Raw genomic sequence first — 18,498 nt, 5'->3', positions numbered from 1 at the left:
AACTCAAAACTGTCAATGAGATTGGCCCTTTTTGTGTTTTAGGCTTCAAACTGGATTGCCAGTTGCACCAAGTCATTGTGGCCCGTTTTGCTGATGAACAACTGATTATTGATTTTGACAACTTTGTTAGGTGTCTGATCCGACTGGAAACTTTATTCAGTGAGTATCGCATCACCACTATCTACATCTAGATCTCCATTCTAAAACAATATGCTGTTATTTAGGTTGGTTTTCCCCCCTTACTTGTTCCCAGCGCTCAGGCTGGGCTCTTTTTATACAGCAGGGTCCACTGTAATGTGAGCTTTCTTTCCTCTGACTAACCTTTCTGCAATTGGTTCATTCAGTCCAATCACACAGAAAAGATTGTGGGATTTAGGGGATAAATTTGTATGTAGATGCCTGTGCACATGCAACCTGAAATAAGCAAAATAATGGTTGGTTATAAATTCAGAAAAATAGACTCATTAAGTAACCCTAATGTAGTTCTACATGCCAGAAGAGCTGGGCCAAAAGGGTTCTTTCTCACACCAGGTCTAACTGTGGTTTCTAGTATGGAGGGGTGAGGGGGGATGCTGGTATGGAAGACAGACCATGGGGCTTCTTCCATATGGCCCAGATCATCTTTGGGACCATCTGATGACGTTTCCCCCATGCCTAGTTGGATGCTGTACTATAGAAACAAAGCATCTCTATGAAAGGCAGGTATCATGATTCCCCTTGCTACATGACTTTGCTATAGCTAGAAATCACCACCTAAAAAGGTAAGTCAAACAGAATAGAGGGCCAACAATAAAAACTGTATATAGTATGAAAAGAGACATGTATTTATTAACAAAGAATTAAAAAGCATATAAGGGCCCAATCACATCTTGTGTAAAAATGCCAAAATTTAGTACACAAGGGCCAATGGACTTGATCTGACGCGTTTCGGCCTGTATAGGCCTTCTTCAGAGGTCAAACATAATGAGGAGCATATTGGCTTATATCATAGTACAATACAATCATACAATTATGTAACATAGATACAAGATGGACCAGAAAAGAATTGTTCCGAAGTGAAACCACCAGGCACAGAATAAAAGTATAAATGAGGCCTCCAAAGGTCCAATCACATGCCAAATGATGTTTCATTGATGATAATTTCTGGTCCAGAAAGTGCCTTCCAAAGATTGTTTAGCCAAAGCGTCCTCAGTAAAATTGTCCTTAAGCAAAGAGCAGTCTTTGTTAATAAATACATGTATCTTTTCATACTAATTAAGTTTTTATTGTTGGCCTATTCTGTTTGACTTACCTTTTTGGTTCTGGATCCCAGGTTTCAGGGTTAACCCCCCCCCCTTTTGTCCCTAGAAATCACCACCCCCAGCTACTCTTGCAGCTTAAATAATATTTTCGGAGACCCACGTATCTACAGCAGCAGACTATACATGAAGTAAACAAATAAGATGTGCAGTATGGGCTTCAGGTCCTTCATCTTCTCCCCTTGTCTTTTTTCTCATTAACAGAGATATTTAAGAAATTGGATACTGAGAAAACTGGAACCGTACAGATGAACCTTTTCACTGTAAGTGAAGTAGCCTGTTGAATTCAAGGGCATAACACATCACAACACCGTTGTGTTCTGATATGCACTGTTCTGATCAACACTGTCACACTTGGGTCACCTGCTTAAGGTGCGGGCTAGATTCAGTCTTCCCTCCAATGTGCAGTCTGTAGCTTTAGACACCACATGATCTTCTGCTCGTCTTCAGTATCTTTTTGGCATGGAAGTGTTCAACACACATTATTACCCTTATTAGTTGGTGGAAGCACCATGAAGCATTCACATGCAAATCACACATGGTCAGATATGGGTATTAAAGTGAATTCTGGAACACACTCATCTCACCATAGGTGAGATTTTTGTATCACTCCCTTAACATATACTATACTCTCCCACCCCCACCACCCCCAATGTTACAGAAGATGCAGGAATTGTTTGTGCCCTGCAGCCCCTCCAATGGTCAAAGCCACTCTTTTTTCAAGTGCACCAGAGGTGGAAACAAACCCATGACTGCTATAGCCTGATGTGGCCATCAACTAATATACATTCAGGCAGAACAGGGCTCAGCCGAGGTTTCTGTAGCACTTGTCTCTGAAAGTCCTGGAAACCACAGTGCCCACAGTTTCTCATTTAGTTTCCCCTTTTTGCCTCAAGTACTTGTTCTGTGGAAAGATCATTTCCTCATAAGAAGTGACTAAACATATTCTGAGCTCTACAAAATATATTGCAGAGGCTTGTAACATCGTTTTTCTCTCTGTCCCATAGTGGGTGTGTTTTACTATAATATGAAGAAGCAACAGATCTTAGCTGAAGACTTCTCGGCGGGAACATGGTTTAAAGCCAATACAGAATATGCAACAAAAAAGCTATTATACTTCCACAAACTGACACGCCTTATATCTATGAACGAAGCTGCTGAGGAGGAAGAAAAATGCAAGATGAATGCAAACACCGTTAATTTTACCTTGGCAATTTCAACGCACAAGCTTTGTGTTATTCTGTTTTATTTGCTTATGCTGCTCAGCCTCTAAGTCTTCCACAAGCAGGAAATGTATTTTAAAATAAAAGTTCAGTCTTAAGATCTCAATGAGTAGCTGCCACAATTGTGAAATCAAAGTACAACCTATTTTAATTGATAATTCTCAAACTCCAGAAAGTAGCATCTGAAAACTCATCCTAACACCGTGCAATAAATTATATGTTGTACTTAATTTACAACCCATGTTTTTCACAGGGCCATTTGCTACAGTGAAATCAAACTCTTGTACCAATTTTTAGTACTTTAGAGAATTTCATTGCCATTGCCACTGCCACTCAAACACAGGATAACTGCTACATGTATCCAAGTCACACCACCCTGTGGCTTTTCTATTCTAGTAATGTTCAATTGTTAATGGAATAAATCCTTTGGGATTAGAGTGATGAAGTTACCACTGCTGTGCAATATGTTTATTTATTTAGTTTCTTCCCAAGGGGGCCCCAAAGTAACTTACAACATTCTCCCCCATTTTCAACAACCCTGTGAGATAGAGTAGGCTGAGTGTATGTGACTGGCCCAAGGTCATCCAGCAAGCTTCCATGGCAAAGCGGAGTTCTGAATCCAGACCCTAGTCAAATACTCTAATCACTAAGTCATGCTGGCTCTCATATGTTACTTCCACTTCTGTGCTACATGTTACTTTCTTTCCCCCCCCCTTTTTTTTCATCCCCCTGGGGGGAGGTTTTTATTGATTTTTTTACAGTCTACAAAACTACAACAGAAAATATAGGGAAGGGAAAATACATCTAGGGGGAAAAGAAAAAAGACCCACAACTAACTAAAAACCCAAGGGTAGGAGATCAATACATCAGCTTATCACCATGCTATTTTCAAAAAGCTACTAATAATACAGTGAATTTGTTATGCTAGATTAATTATCGTTTAACCATCCCTTTAACTGTTTAAAGAAGTTCCCAGAGCATCCCCAAGTTATTTCAACATTTTTTCAGGCACAAATCAAAGCCCTTCAGCCCTTATTTATTCTTATCTTTTCTAACCCTCAGTTTATATGAGCTTTTGGGGGCAGCCGCCCCCTTTTCAGAGGGGGAGTCCTTGTCCGAAGACCCCGAGCCCAACTCGCCATCAGATTTGCTTTCTTCTTCCTCCCCTTTGCCCTCTTCTGGTTCCCCAAGCTGTGTCCGCAGAAATTCACGTGCTTTAAAAACAGAGTCAATCTTTTCTTGTTTATCGTTGATCTTGAAAATGACGCCTTCTGGGATTAACCACCTGTAACTGATGCCATTTGTTTGTAAGAAAAGGGTTAATTCTTTATAGTTCTTTCTCTTCTGCCTTATATCAAATGGAATGTCTTTTAAAATCCTAATATTGTTGCCCCCGATTTTCAAGGGTGTTCCCGAAGTTGCTTTCAAAATAGCATCTCTCACATGTCTCTTCGAGAATCTGGCCACTATTTCCCCAGGCAGATTATTTTTCTTGATGTACGATGAATAGGACCTGTAGATTACATCCATCTCGCTGCAAAGGTATTCCGCTGTTAATTCTGTCATTGGGGCTATTGCTTTGCTCAACCATTGCTTCAGATTCTCTCCTTTAATTTCCGGGACCCCTTGAAACTGTAGGACCAAATTTGCTTTATCCATTTGTAGCTGTAAGAGCTTTGACTCTTCTGTAGCTTGCTTCATTTCCTTCACCTTCTCTCCCATTTGCTCTGTTGCTTTTAAAGATTGATCAGTTGCATCTGCTGCGCTGCCACACTCTGACCAATTATTGACAGTTGTTGTTTAATGCCAGTGATCTCATCCAGCAGAGGGCGCAGGGAGTCAGCCAAGAGTTTTGAGGGCTCAGTGACCTCAGCCGTTCGAGGACTACCCCCTAGTTTCGGTTTCAATAGCTTCTTTTTCTCCGGTTTCTCCCCCGCCATCTTTTTCGATTTGTTTACTTTTCAAAAAAAGGTTGCTAAAGTCTCTGATATTCGCCCAAACACTTTCCTGCGCTCTGGTAAGTCTCTTAAAACAGTTTTAGTTGCTTATTTTTCCGCTCCCCGCTCTTTCCGTCCGTGTTCTGTCTATGTGTTTGGGAGGGACCCCTCCCCTGCTCGCTTTCCCGTCGCTCTTTAGGGGAGGGTGCTTCTTTTTATATCTTCATGCTCGCTTCAACCTGACTCACAGTTCATTGTTGGCCATTCGGCCTCGCTCGTCATAATTTATTTAGCCCGATCTCCAACGCTTGTCCCGGTCAGTAGCACTCGTACCATGCGGTCACTCAGCGGCAGGACCTTCGGGGCGCCTCAATTCTCCGGCATTTAGCCATTGCTCAGGGGGGGGGTCGCAACCCGTCAGACCCCTCCCATACACTGGTGTGCAGTTTACATCCCTGGGACATCCAGGAGATGTGTCTGCCTGCGTGTCACCATAAACCGGAAGTCCTACATGTTACTTTCCGTTAAACCTTTTGTTACAGAATGTTATAGTCCATATGTTGTGCTTGCCTGCACATGCTGAGGTTTGTTCACATATATCCTAACAAGTAAAGCAAGATCCATATCAGAAGCCAGAAGTGCAGGGGCCCAGCTGTTCCTAACACAGCTATTAATCAGCACGTTGCACTAAAGTTTATTTAAAAGCCCATGCAAGAAAGTGATTGGTTTTCCTGGGTTTTTTAAAATGCTATTATTTGATACAATATTTTTTTTGGGGGGGAGGGGGGGAAAGGATGAGTAGAAAGTGTCATGTCAAATTGGAAGGCCTGCAGAGATTTGGGCAGAAGGATGAAGAATACCTTTTTCAAAGTAGAAACACAGATGATTGAGAAGTTTCCTGAGAGCCCTGTTCCTTTAACTGGAGGACATGGTTACACCGAATGCACTAAGCCCAAAGAGAAATGTTTGCTAAGAAAGCATCATTTGCTAAAAAGGCTACTGGGATTGTAGTCTGAGGCACCGGAGATCAGGATGGAGCTTTGCAGAACCTCAGAATGGAAGCAGCCATGGCAGGGGCTACTGCCAGTTTTGGACAGAAGACAGCTTGGTACTAAAGGTTGCCTTTTCAATTAACGCCTGAACCCTCCAAATCCAGCAATATAAGAAAACTGATTTTGGCTAAAGCTGACATTGTTCATGCACCTGGTGAAAGGTGGTTTAAAGAGATGAGTTACAGGTCAAAGCAATCAAATCTAATAAGCATGAAATGCTGACACAACAGAGTCACACACTGTACTCTCTGGGATGTGGCCATGTCAGCATATTAGGAGAGGCTCAATTTTAGAGGTCTTGTGTGGCTGGACATTTTGACACTGAACAAAACAGTATTTCTGAAGCATAATTTTAATCACATTTAAGAATAAAAAGATAGTTATAACAAAATTTGTAAGATGTAGAGTCTACACAGATTTTCTACACTTAATATCCAAATTACAAAAGAGACAAGATTCTTTTAATATCAAAAACACATTAAAAACTACATTTGCTTGTGGAATAACGTTTTAAACACTTTGGAATCATAAAATGCTACTGCGCTTTAAAGTTATTGCTCAAAGAACTGATTCAAAAGGTTTATTACAGTAAGATGCATTATACCATTTCCACAATGTTAACATTTCTACTTCAACATTTTGCTTATGGAATCTGCTTTTAGCTTTCTATGAATAGCATTGGTCCTGTTTCTAGAGGGAATGCAGAGAGTTGGAGAAACAACTGTGCCGAGAGGTGACTGGATTCTCTCTTGCTGATATATTAAGAAAGGGGAGGGGGGGAGAAAGCCATCTGCAAAAACACAGCAGGCAGAGACTGACCATTAGGTTCACTGGGTCTAGCTGGACACAAGTCCATTTCCTAGTAAGGAGCATTCCAGACTGGGGAACATAATCCATCCTTCATCTGTTTTCAAAGCACTTTCAGCACTGCTTTCACATCACATTGTCAATGAAACGAGTCTTATGAAATTGATCCAAACACAAAAAGAATGCATTCTTTTAATAGAAAAGAATAAACTCATCCTGCGACTGGTACTTCACAAAATTGCTTCAAACGTTTTCATGCCAAGCTCCTTTGCCTCGGCTTAATCCTTGGGTAGAGCTAGGGGGGAAAATTAAAATAAGTGATACAAGGTGCATAAAACATATTAATATAAAATTATGTTTTAGCAATATTGGTGCCTCCAGCTCAATTATGTAACTCATCGTGCACACTGCTATTGGCAATCCCCACAGAGTCAACAAAACAGTAATTTCAAAATGTCACTCCTACACACGTGACTAACATTTTACAGTGATGCATCAATTGCAACAATAGGTGTGAATGGTAGGTGGAATACTTGTTAAAATTCAGCAAATAGTTCACTGTACTTCAATATGGACATGTTCAAAAATCAAATCAATTTTGTGTATCATGGTTTTATACATTTTCCCCTTTGTTTAGGGGGAACCAAGAGATAAACTGAAATTCTGATGAAATATGTAGCAGACAGAATGCTGCCTAGCAACATAATGACATTAAGATCTTTATTAGTGCAGCTAGAGGTTTTTTTAACATCCAATAACTTGAATCCAGTGATGCACAAGCAGAAACATAAACTTAGTGCAGTTCCGATTGTGCAAGATCTTTTGCAATACCTAGCTCTTTTCCTTGCTATAGATTACAGTGCCCAGATATTGGTTGCACATGATCTTGCACAAACAGAAAAGCAAGTGGGGATACATTTGATTGACTTAGCACAAGCAGCTACCACAGTCTTTTTCTTGCATTTCTGCTTTCAGAAAAGCCCTAACACAAGCAGAATTTTTCTGCTAGATCCAACTCAGTGGATCTCAGTGGATTCAGAAAAATCAAAATTTCACAAGAGTTGGCTAGAAAATAACAACATTCTTGGTGATTCCACAGGTGATTGATCCCCACTGAGTCAGGGGAAGAAACATACATGAGAAGACTACCGGTACACAACACTAACTGCTAACCGCCATGCTTGGCATTTTACAGCTGTCTGGTTCAAAGTCATATTTTATGACTCCTGTTTCAGCATACCCTCACCTAAACAGCTGTTTAACTCATTTTACTTTGTTCTCTTGTTGGGTAAGGAGTCTTTTATTCCCCATTGAAAGGGAGAGTCCAAGGCCTTTAAACCATTACTTTGTTCTCTTGTTGGGTAAGGAGTCCAAGGCCTTTAAACCATTTTCAGTGACTCCTCAGACAGGTTGGTTCTAGGAAGGTATGTGCTTGGGACTGAGCATAACTTGGGTCGGTACCTTGCTGGCCCTTTGTTCTGAATGAATATGCAGCTAAGTATGTTTTCAGGTGGCCAAAACAGAGAGACCCTGAACTCTCATAATTTTACAGGCTCCTGATCCAACATCCTAGCCAGACAATATGGAAATAACACTTGTGATTGTGTGCATATACCCACACACAATTTTCATTTAGAAGATATGTTTTTACCCTGTGAATGGCATGTATATTCACTATGCACCAACTAATCTAGGAGCCTTATCAAGTAAGCAAAGTAGCTGTAGGTAATGGCTGACAACTATAACTTCTGACCTCTAGTGTTAAATAAGGATGACAGTAGGTGAAGGTTTGATTGTCAGAGTTCTAGTTGATAGGCCTTTTTACACTACATTAGCAAGCGCTACTGAAACAAAGGAAAAAAGGTCCCCTGTAGCTAGTTGTCTGAGACATTTCCAAAGTTCTAAAGATATGTCTGTTAAATGAATGAGACATTTTAGGCACAGGCAAGCAGCAGGAAGAACTATTTCTGATGAATAAGCTGCAGAGAAGAGATTCCATTTACAAAGCTATCTTTGAAAGGCCTAGGATTTCAGGTTTCAAAGCAGACTGTTGAAAATGTGTTAGTGTTTGTGAATTGGAGGATTATCTATTTGAGGCAGTGGTGCTGCCAGTCATCAAATATCAATCAACTGAAACCAAGACAAGACTCTGCCAGCACTGTAGGATTATCTCCTTGACCAGAGATACTAGTCATGTATGAAAAGATTAACAAAGAGAGGAATTATAAATAAAGTAATGCCAAAGTCCATCTGTTATATAGTATTACCACAGTATGGAAGTCCAGATTTACAAAACTGGAAAAGATTGTTTAGAGAGAATCTCCCCCTTTCCTACTTTAACAGTGTCATGAAGATCAAGAAAGAAAGGAGAAGGCAAAAGCATTACTTCTTGAGCATTGCTCTCTTGTTATACATCTGTCCCTTTGTTATAAGCAGTTTTACTCCCTAGGGCTTTACTCTCCTTTACAAGATACTGAAACTAGCTTTGTATTTTGGGTATGCACAGCACAACAACTCTCTTGAATATGAAGAAAGGCTCACATAGCTGTCATCATCTTCTATGACAGTGATATTCAACCCAGAGGTTGGAATCCTCCAGATGCATCACAGAACCCTACCTGCTGGGTTGTAAGCCCCTACAGAGCCACCTTGGGGGGGGGGGGTTACTGTCTTTTGGTGAAATGCTGCCAGTGAGTATGCACAGCAAGCAAGGGTGCCATGCCTTGTGTCTCTCTTGCATGCATGGTGAGAGGGAGCAGTAGGACAAGGTCATTACATACTACTTGATGGGTTGTTTTACTTTGAATAGTTGCTGTTTCTACATACCCCAAGTAGATTACGTGGCACATATCCTTCCTTGTCATTTAGCTGCGCCCACCACCACTCAATTTCTTCTTCATCTTCCCGGCGAAGTACTGTCATGCAATCACCTTCTTTCATGGACAATTCATCATCATTCTGAGCATCACAATCCCAGAGAGCATAGACCACTCCCTTGTTCATTATTCCCATTTTTTCTTGCACTCCTAGAACAGAAAAGAAGCATCATTACACCATTGTACCTCCACTGAAGTCAACGGCACAATTTTTCTTAGGACTCACTCTCATCGGAATACTGATGTTTGACTAGCACAAATAGTAGAGTTATCTGTTATTTGGAAAGGCTGCAGCAAGCAAGGATTATGAATACTGTCAAACTTCTTTAACAGATTGTAGGAATGTCCAAGCAATTACAAATTAACATGATGCGAATACACTAACAGGCATCTCAAAGTGTGAAAATAATTCTGTCTACTTGTCGTTGGGGAAATGTGTCCAAACACTGCATGAAAACAGCAGAAATTAACACACCATCTGCAGCTGCAATATTATTGCTTGTCTAGAATAACAAAGTGAAAACTATCGTAATGACTAACAAAAGGGAGACAAGTCATTTTTTATGCCAATTTACTTTAGAGGTCCCTATAAGAGCACATGTAGCCAAATGTTACAGGTCACTCATTCCATTTTTTCCTTCAGTACATCCAAGAGTGGGTCTCACACTCTAGATGGAAGAAATGATCAAATCCCAGTGGGTAAGATTATATGCTTAACTCTCCTGGCCTTCAGAATGGATTACTTTAAATTTAGCAAGACTTGCTGAACAAGTTTTTAAGTATGGTTTGCTCTTTGCCACTGAAAGGGATTAGGAGAACATTACATAAAAATGCATGACAGCTCTTTCACTGCTATTAAATATACCAGCAAATGGGCTCGTATGAACGGGGCCTAAATATATCAAATCTGTCCAAAGCACTTGTAGTTTGCATCTTGCTCTGCTGAATGCAGCTGAAGATCACGTTTAACCCTTTTAAAAGGATAGGAAGGAACAGAAGGATGAAAAACAGTCTGACCCAGCTCCTTGGAAAAAGGAATTACATTTTCTACTGAACAGATACCTTAGCATCAGTGGTGGATGACAAGAAACCCCAAACAATTCAACACCATAAAATATGCTACAAGAGTCTCTTCTCAAAAAAGCCTAGTGCCTTGCATTAGGAAACAGGATCACCTTGAAGTCTCCTGACCTGAAATGAGCAGGTGACCTCAAACTGATCTCCTCTGTCCCAAATTAGGCACAAAACTGTACTTATAATCAATACCTTTTAAAATGTATTGACAGATGAAATCAATGGTGCTCATGTGCAGGAAAGATATGTCTGAGAATCAGTATTCTATCTTCACTTGCTCAGAGCACACAAAAACTGAGCAAATGAGAGACGAGAGGTTGTAAAAGAAAGACAACAAAGTCCAAGGGCAGTCAGCAATACTCAGTTGGTGTAAGAGACCTGAAACACCAGAAGGCAATCAATCTCTACTTGTAGCTCATGCAGAAGGGTTCACACTCTCTGTAGAAAGAAAAAGCACTTGCCGTATGACCGTTAGTCTAGAAAATCTAGTTCTTGTCACGTACCATAGAGAAACTGAGAACACTGGGTGTAACCTTCTTCCATTTCTTCACATTTGTCCGCTGCAGTCTGCATGTCACTATAGGTTGTGGCAAACACAGCAGCGCCTGATTCCACTAGGAATTTGCACACTTGGACATTATTGCAAGATGCTGCACAATGCAGTGGCGTCCTACAGAGTCCATAAAGGGGGGGGGGTGAGAGAATGACAACATGTTTTTGAGTATCTATTCAAGAATTTCCTGATTCATGGGAGGGAAAACAGGGATTGTCCATTACTATAACAATGTAAAAGCCTACACTGATTAAATTTGCCATGGGTGCAATGGGAAGATGGGGAATCCCTGACCCCTTTCTTACTACAGACAGCTGCACTTCCTCACAGCTGCTTTCACTGCAGCAGGAACAGCTGTGAATGACCAACATAAGCATCCATTTTCACTCATGGTATGGTATCTAATGTCAGCTGAAGAGCCATGCCTTCCCAGTCTATAAACCTCACACTCCTTCACTTATCTCACTGGGAACTGTGAATGACAAAGCAGAGAAAACATGACTAACTAGACTGTATCGTTTCATGCAGAACATTCAATTCAGTTCATCTTCTATTCTGGTTCACTGGGGGCAACCCCTCCCTTCATTGATAAAGGGAATTCTCTGTCAGGAAGGGAAGCTGGATAGTCATATCTGGATTCCATATAAGCACAAGACCCGGTAGGTCAGAAAGACCCACTAGTTTAACTTACACATGTGCTAAACCAAAGAAGCTGAAGATCATTCTTACCATCCATCACTATCTGCAGCATTTACATTTACACCAAACTGTACCAGGAATTTCACTATTTCTGTGTGACCGGCACACACAGCATTGTGAAGCGCAGTGATGCCTTCATCATTGGGCAAGCTAGGATCTTCAACCTACAGATCAAATACAGAATGTCAGGGAGTAAATGTCATTTCTGTCATTCCCAGTGCCTTCTGATGTTCTCACACGAGAATAAGTCAATCTGTCGTCTTCTACCCTCTGCAAGCATTCGTAATCCATACAGCTCTAGACATTGTCAGCTCAATTTTTACCCATAAACAACTGGGAATATTGAACTTATACCTCATAAATGATTCTCTGTACAAGGTCAAATTCTCCTTCAAGAGATGAATCTAGAAGCAAAGCAAGCGGATTGAATTTCACTCGCATTCCATGGGCAATCCTCTCTGAGCCAACTTTACGCAAGTTTGTCCTCTTCCCCTAAGGATGAAAAATAAGGTTTTACAAGGATGGTGGCATTGACGAATCAAGGCTATTAAACAAGGATGCTAATTCCTTGCTGCAGGAAGCTAAAAGCTATATCTAATATACCCAGTATTTATATTCAAACCTAATTTTCTGCTTAACTGATGGCTAAAAAAATGATCACACACTTTATTCTAGGGAGTATCTGCCAATGAAACCATGGTAACAGCAAGCAGCTTCAAAAAATATTTGAACGATGCTAACATAACGTGCTGCGAGAGACAGGGCTGCACTTCAGTGTGGACAATGAAGAGTACCCATCTGAGAAAGCTGAACTTGAGAGGAGGCACAACTTGAGAGGGAACAAGAATAAAGCAGCAGAAAAGACTGGGCACAAAAAAGGGGTAAGGGCCATGCATACACATGAAGAACTGGGGGTAGGTAGGAATGTATCAGAAGAGACATTAGGCACAATCAGTGGGACGGTGATGTACCAGCAGCATGGGTCATTGGAAAGCATGTTGCAATTGTCCCAAACTCTGAGATTTCATCTCTCTTATGAAGTTACGTTTCTGCCTTCCTCCGAAGCATCAGATAGAGTCAAGAAGAGATTAAAGAGAAAAAGAGTTGGATTTATGCCCCACCCCTCACTTGGAATCTCAGAGTGGCTTACATCTCCTTCCCTTTCTCTCCCCACAACAAACACCCTGTGAGGTAGGTGGGGCTGAGACAGCTCTGAGAGAACTGTGACTGGCCCAAGGTTACCCACTGGCTGCACATGGAGGAATGGGGAATAAAACCCAATTCTCCAGATTAGAGTCCACTGCTCTTAACCACTACACCAAACATATTTAGCAGCACCTATGATCAAAGTGTGTAGCAGCTTTCTATTCCCAGTATTTTCCTTACTTTCAAAAGCTTCAGTAATAGGAATCCTGTAAAGCAAAAGTTTTTAATAAGTGTGAACCTTCTGCTTTTAATCACTAAAAGTTAATATTACAGAAGGTCAGCTGCCTGTACAAAGTTTCCATCCCATCCCATCCTAAATACATTAGTTTCAAGAGGCTTAGCAGACTGCAGTAATTGCTTAGGAGTGCCATTAGAGAAGCTCGGGATGATCAGTTTCAGCTAGCTTCAAACCCTTTACAGCCGCCAGAAACACAGCTCACATTCTGTCACAAGTCACATTCAACTCACGACTCATTTGTTTAGTACTTATTTTACACCAGCGATATCGCCAACGGGTTGAAAAAGCAGCAAATAAGCACTATTCAGAGGGATATGCAAATTCTGACAGATGTCAGAATAAAAAAGCGTAAACAGCAATGAGTCATGTTGGCTGTTGCTCCATTCACACTCCAGGAAGGGGAGAAAAATCCTATTTTCTTCACAGAACCTGATTTCTGAAGCAAGATGACCTTTTTGGTATTTAAGTTAAAATCCAGAGAGTTTTTTAAAAAAAGAAAAACTGGTAAGTAGCAATCTATTATTAACACAACCCATATCACACATCTCCACTGGCAACCCCATGGGGCATCTTTATATCTGGTCCCAAAACCCTAGTGTTTCAGGCAGCAACAGAAACTGTGGGAAGAGCAGTGATGCCAGTTTAAAGTGATGGAGTGGCAAAACAGGTTTAAGAAGATGTAAAGATTTCAGTGCAACTGACAGAGATAAATGAGCTGTGCAACAAAGACTTATTTCTGTAAGAGGGGGCAGTACATAGAGCAGCAGCTGCCACTGAGCATCAAGTATGGCCCATGAATGCCCCTAATCTGACATTAGTTTGTACTAAAGAGGCTAGACCACATGACCTTCAATGCCTCTCTTCACACCATTCTAGAATCATCAGGAGATGAGCATTTGGAACACGCTCATAAATAAAAATTCAAAAAACACCCCAAATTCTGCACTGCTTTTAAGGGGTCAACCGAATACGAAACTCAAATCTACAACCATTCCAAAGGGACAGCATAAGGGGTCTTTTTGATACCCCAACATTGGCAGCAAAGAGCTTCTGCAGAATTTGTAGATCATACGGCTAGAAGTTCAAGCTAATTATCAATGCTAGAAGTGGGAATATGTCTCAAACCTGACATTGGCAGCAATTTTGCCTAAGTTAGGAAAAAAGAACGGTGTATCATTGGGGGACTCCTTCCCCCGCACCAAGTTGTAAAAAACTAATGGTTTATGAACATGGTCTGTTATTTTATCTTCCTGCTGTTAACGGCAGTGTATGAATTGACATCGTTAGCCAGATGTCTCTGTAGCAAATCCTAATAATTGCCTCTAAAAGTGATGGCAATACAAAAACGCAGTCAAACTGCCAAGTCAAAGCAAAGACTTAGTGGCTCCAAAGAAGAAAAAAATATTAAACGATGGGGGAGCAAGGAAGCTTCTAAGGGAGAAAATTTTGTCTGCTACAGCCTTCTACTTATGCTGACATATTTTCACTGCTAGCATTCATAACTAGCTTACACTTCTAACCATGTGATCTACAAATTTTGCAGAAAATCTGCTGTCACCAACTATCATTTGCGTCAACAGAAGATGCTGATCAAACCTGCCTTTTACACAACCAGAGAACATCCTGCAAACATAAAACCTATAGTGCAATGGAAGGTGCAATTCATGGTACTTCAGCTTCATTTCTGTCTGACTGGGGATTCCAATGAATCAAACGCCTATTGTTGATAATAAAACAGAGCAACATCAACCACGTCTGTAAAGACTAGCCAACCCAACTCCAAGACAGAGTCCCAAATGAGTGAGCTGAGTTGTTGTTTTGTTTTTTACTTACAGGTGGCAAAGAAAACTGCCCAGTGACTTCAGGAGGTTGCATGCTGAACAAATCCTCTCCCAGACTTTCTGGTTCTCCTGTAGGGTATGGAGGAGGTGGATAGGGAGGGTATTCCTCCAGATACACTTCCAGGGGCAAGGTCACCTCAAGGCTTGGTTCCTCCATATCAGACTGAGTGATTGAGGTATTGTCTGATATCCCTTCAGGGACACTCTCTAGTCCTAATGAAGGCACAGGCCCTACAGTCTGATCAGCACTTGTGCTTTCTGCCTCCTCTGCAATAGCAGGTTCAGGTGAAGTAGGAACCATTTCTTTGTCCACCTCTGTGCTTAGGTAAGGGTTCAGAATTTCTGTTGAGCTCTCAGCAGCAGCCACAGAGGACTGCTTTGATGGGTATGATGGGGCCGAGATAGTCTCCATAGCAGCCAGCGTTGTTCTTTGGTATAAGAGCTTCTGAATATTAGGTCCATTGGGACCTTCTGGTTCAGTAATGGAGCTACGTTTCTTCAGTGGCCTTGGCGCATTCGATAACTTCTTCCGAAGGGCCTCCAAATCTGCATCACTTTGATTTCTGTAAGGATTTGACAAGAAAGGCAACAGTTTGGTGGGACTGAGTGGGCGAGGAATGCGTTCTGTTTCATTATTTTCACTGGCTGAAGCTGTAGTCTCCAGTTCAGGCTCTGGACTGGCTGGCTTGCCTTGGGCGCTTGAATAAATATTCTCTGTCTGATTCTGTTGATTTGGGGGAGCACCTCCAGGAATAACTGGCTTTCCATATACTGTGGAGCAATTTAGAGAGAAAATCGATTTAGAAAGAAAAACATAAGCACTTGGCGAAGAAAACAGGCAAATGGAAAATTTACTATTAAAGATTGCTATATAAATGGGGCACATTAGCACAAACCTAACAGCTGGTTTGTATCAAAACTGCTCTCTCATTCAATCAGTTCAGTCTTCTCTCTATAACCTTAAGAAGGGAAGTCAACTCCCACCTCCTTTAATTTTAATTCATTCCTCAAAGCTTTTCCCCCCCTAAACTGAAAGCAGTGACTCTGGGTGGCTATGAACTAGGAAAAGGCTGCAGCATCAAAGTTATGGGTTTTTAAAAAATCAGTATGTGGTATGAACTTTAACTTGTGCATGGTTCTTCCCTATATGTGTATATCATTTTCACTGAATTATGGTCACAAAAGGTAATTGCAGCCTTTGCGAATAAGAATTAGGGGTCCTCCTCACTACAAGGATTAAGAACTACTGGATTTAAGGAAACATTAATTTATTCGAACAAAGTTTGAGTCCAGTGGCACCTTTAAGACCAACAGAGTTTTTATTCAAGGTATAAACTGCATCTTTCTATAAGATAAGTGATGGCCAAGGTATTTGATGACCAAGATTCACTCATACTGATCATAATTCTAAGTATGCACATACAAGTGGAGAAGGAACCTGTCACAAAAATTTAGTATATCTGCCCACCCAAGGAATTTTAAAAAAACCAGAAAAGAAAGCCCAAGAGGAGTGGTTATGATACGGAAAATAATCAACTCCTAATGTGTTGCATATTCTTCCTCAAGGAAATCTGTTCAACAGTTAGCTAGACATCTTCTTGATAAAAGATGTATATAGGTCTTCTTAAGAGATGCCTATCTGATAGCACACATCTTCCAAAATGAAACCCACCACCACTATCTCTCAAGATCTTTTAAGCTGTTTGGGTTTTGCAATCTTTGCTGCACAAAGTGCCTGGGGCAGAGGAGAAAAAAGAATGAATTGGGATTATAAGAAGTTCTTTTTCTCCAATCCTAATTAACCAGTATTTCATGGAATCATGAGTATTACCTGCAAATGCCATGCTTTGGCATTCAACCATTGGGGACTTAAAACATCCCTAATCTGTGGTCAACACATTTCACTAGCATACTGGTGGGCAATGGGCCACCCACTTTAGGACTGGAAGGAATGCATTTTTTTCAGTATCCCTGATGACAACACTTAGAGAAACCAAGACAACAGTTGCTTCTTCATGACCACAAGAATATACAAAAGTTGCATAATCCATTTATAATTATCTCTTCCCCGTTTCCCCAGAACCAAATCTACTTTTACAGCTATTTGGGGAAAGAAATCCTCCAGTAAGAGAATCTGCATATGTTTTCAGAGAGCAGAACCCAAGAACAACATATGGGCAAACACATGTAACCAGAGAGTAGCACTTTGAATTTTCAGAGTTCTCTCTCTCTCTCTCTCTCTCACACACACACTATTTAGAGAATAGAAGGTTCTATGGTGAAGCAAAATGGCAGTGCTCTTGGTAAAGTTAAATGACGCCCAAATGCTCACCACTTGGAAAATGTGGCCCTCTGGTCTGAGCTCTTGTCAAAGCACTCTGCACTGCCTGCTGAAAGTTCTTCCCAGGAGTCTGCTGCTTTGTGTACATGCTGTATATTGAACTCGCAGCCACAGTCTGTGGCTTTCGAAAGGGGGGTGGAGGGGCCTCTTTGGCTGGCTGAGGGGTGAAAGGTCTCACAGCTGCTGCAGGAGGAGTCTCTTGTTTGGGAAGACTCTGGTCCTGATTAGGAGGCGGACCACTAGGGGACACAGAGATTCTTTGCTGGATCTGCTGAGAGGCAGGTGGCGTCGGTGGCTTCTGCTTGCTTCCCATAGTTGCAATTGCCAGAGGCAGCTTCTGGACATTACCATCAGGCTTAACATCCGGGGAGGGTAGCTGACTGGCTTGACCAAAATAAGGTAAATTGATCTGTTTTGGCTTGGTGGGAACAGGTGGCGGTACTTTTGCCATATTTTTGGAGCCTGTCTGGGAGACAAAACAACAACCAAGAGAATTAAACATGTATTCAAATTTAAGAAATCAAATGTTAAACTAATCTTGTCTACTAGATAAAGTTAAATAGACATTTGGGTCTGCAAACAGCATGCTGAGACAGTAAATCTCTCTACCTCTGCTTCTGAATTGTATAGCTTAAAACACAGCTTCCTAATAAAGATTCTGAATAACACTTCCAACCACTGGTAACATAACATGCTGCACAAAGTGACAGACATCATACATTAGCCCTGTGTAAAGACTAAGTGGGGCATGGCATACAACACATATGGTAACATGGTAATATTTCCTTCTCATTCAGGCAAAGAACTGCCACTGTATAATGAACTACCACTGAGAAAGAAAGAAAGAATCACTTGCCAAAGACAGCCACTGAGCCCCAGAGCTCAGTTCTAAATCTCAGGCCGTGCATTATGTACAGCAGATCACACTTGCTAACAAGAGAATGAATAACAGTCACAGTGTTCACAGTACTGCCCTATTTGGTCTACTTCTTTATCCCGACATGCACAGAAAGCAAAATAAGATTATGACTCAAGACGTATAGCACATTTTCCGAATACCTGGCCATCACGCAAGAGGTCTTCACTACTCTGATTTTTTCTCAGTGTACCTGTTGTGGGCATTCCAGTACCTCCATTTGAGTCAACAGAATCAAACATGGAAAAAGGCCGTACTTTCTTCTCTCTAAGAGGAATGTCATTCTCCCCAGCTGAAAGGAATAAAGAGTTAGATTTAATGCAAGTAGATGGAATTGTGAAAAGCAGAAAGAAGGTACTCAGTTTCAGTTTAGTTTCTTGTAATTAGCCACTGGCCATTACAGAATTACAAAACACAAATTGTGAACACGCTAAAGG

At 41.1% G+C, this 18,498-nt stretch overlaps 2 protein-coding genes across 4 annotated transcripts in view; one reads left to right on the top strand and one right to left on the bottom strand.

Moving 5' to 3' along the window:
• CAPN2 (calpain 2) overlaps window positions 1-2,892 on the top strand; it is a 60,861-nt gene extending 57,969 nt beyond the window's left edge. Inside the window, exons 19-21 of the mRNA XM_015424593.1 lie at window positions 43-159; window positions 1,503-1,561; window positions 2,306-2,892. Of these exons, the coding sequence (XP_015280079.1) occupies window positions 43-159; window positions 1,503-1,561; window positions 2,306-2,329 (200 nt within the window). The 3' untranslated portion in view covers window positions 2,330-2,892. The remainder of the gene's footprint in view (window positions 1-42; window positions 160-1,502; window positions 1,562-2,305) is intronic.
• Window positions 2,893-6,015: 3,123 nt separating this feature from the next.
• TP53BP2 (tumor protein p53 binding protein 2) overlaps window positions 6,016-18,498 on the bottom strand; it is a 70,864-nt gene continuing 58,381 nt past the window's right edge. For all 3 annotated transcript variants that reach the window (XM_015424577.1, XM_015424578.1, XM_015424579.1), the window contains exons 11-18: window positions 18,205-18,353; window positions 17,137-17,611; window positions 14,797-15,575; window positions 11,874-12,011; window positions 11,550-11,683; window positions 10,771-10,937; window positions 9,144-9,343; window positions 6,016-6,612 (exon numbers count right to left, since the gene is read on the bottom strand). In XM_015424577.1, the coding sequence (XP_015280063.1) occupies window positions 6,571-6,612; window positions 9,144-9,343; window positions 10,771-10,937; window positions 11,550-11,683; window positions 11,874-12,011; window positions 14,797-15,575; window positions 17,137-17,611; window positions 18,205-18,353 (2,084 nt within the window). In that variant the 3' untranslated portion in view covers window positions 6,016-6,570. The remainder of the gene's footprint in view (window positions 6,613-9,143; window positions 9,344-10,770; window positions 10,938-11,549; window positions 11,684-11,873; window positions 12,012-14,796; window positions 15,576-17,136; window positions 17,612-18,204; window positions 18,354-18,498) is intronic.

Source organism: Gekko japonicus, unplaced genomic scaffold (assembly GCF_001447785.1).
Source record: "Gekko japonicus isolate JY-2015 unplaced genomic scaffold, Gekko_japonicus_V1.1 scaffold404, whole genome shotgun sequence".
Classification (NCBI taxonomy): domain Eukaryota; kingdom Metazoa; phylum Chordata; class Lepidosauria; order Squamata; family Gekkonidae; genus Gekko; species Gekko japonicus.
Note: the sequence above shows the minus strand (reverse complement) of the source record. Positions and strands in the feature narration are given on the sequence as shown.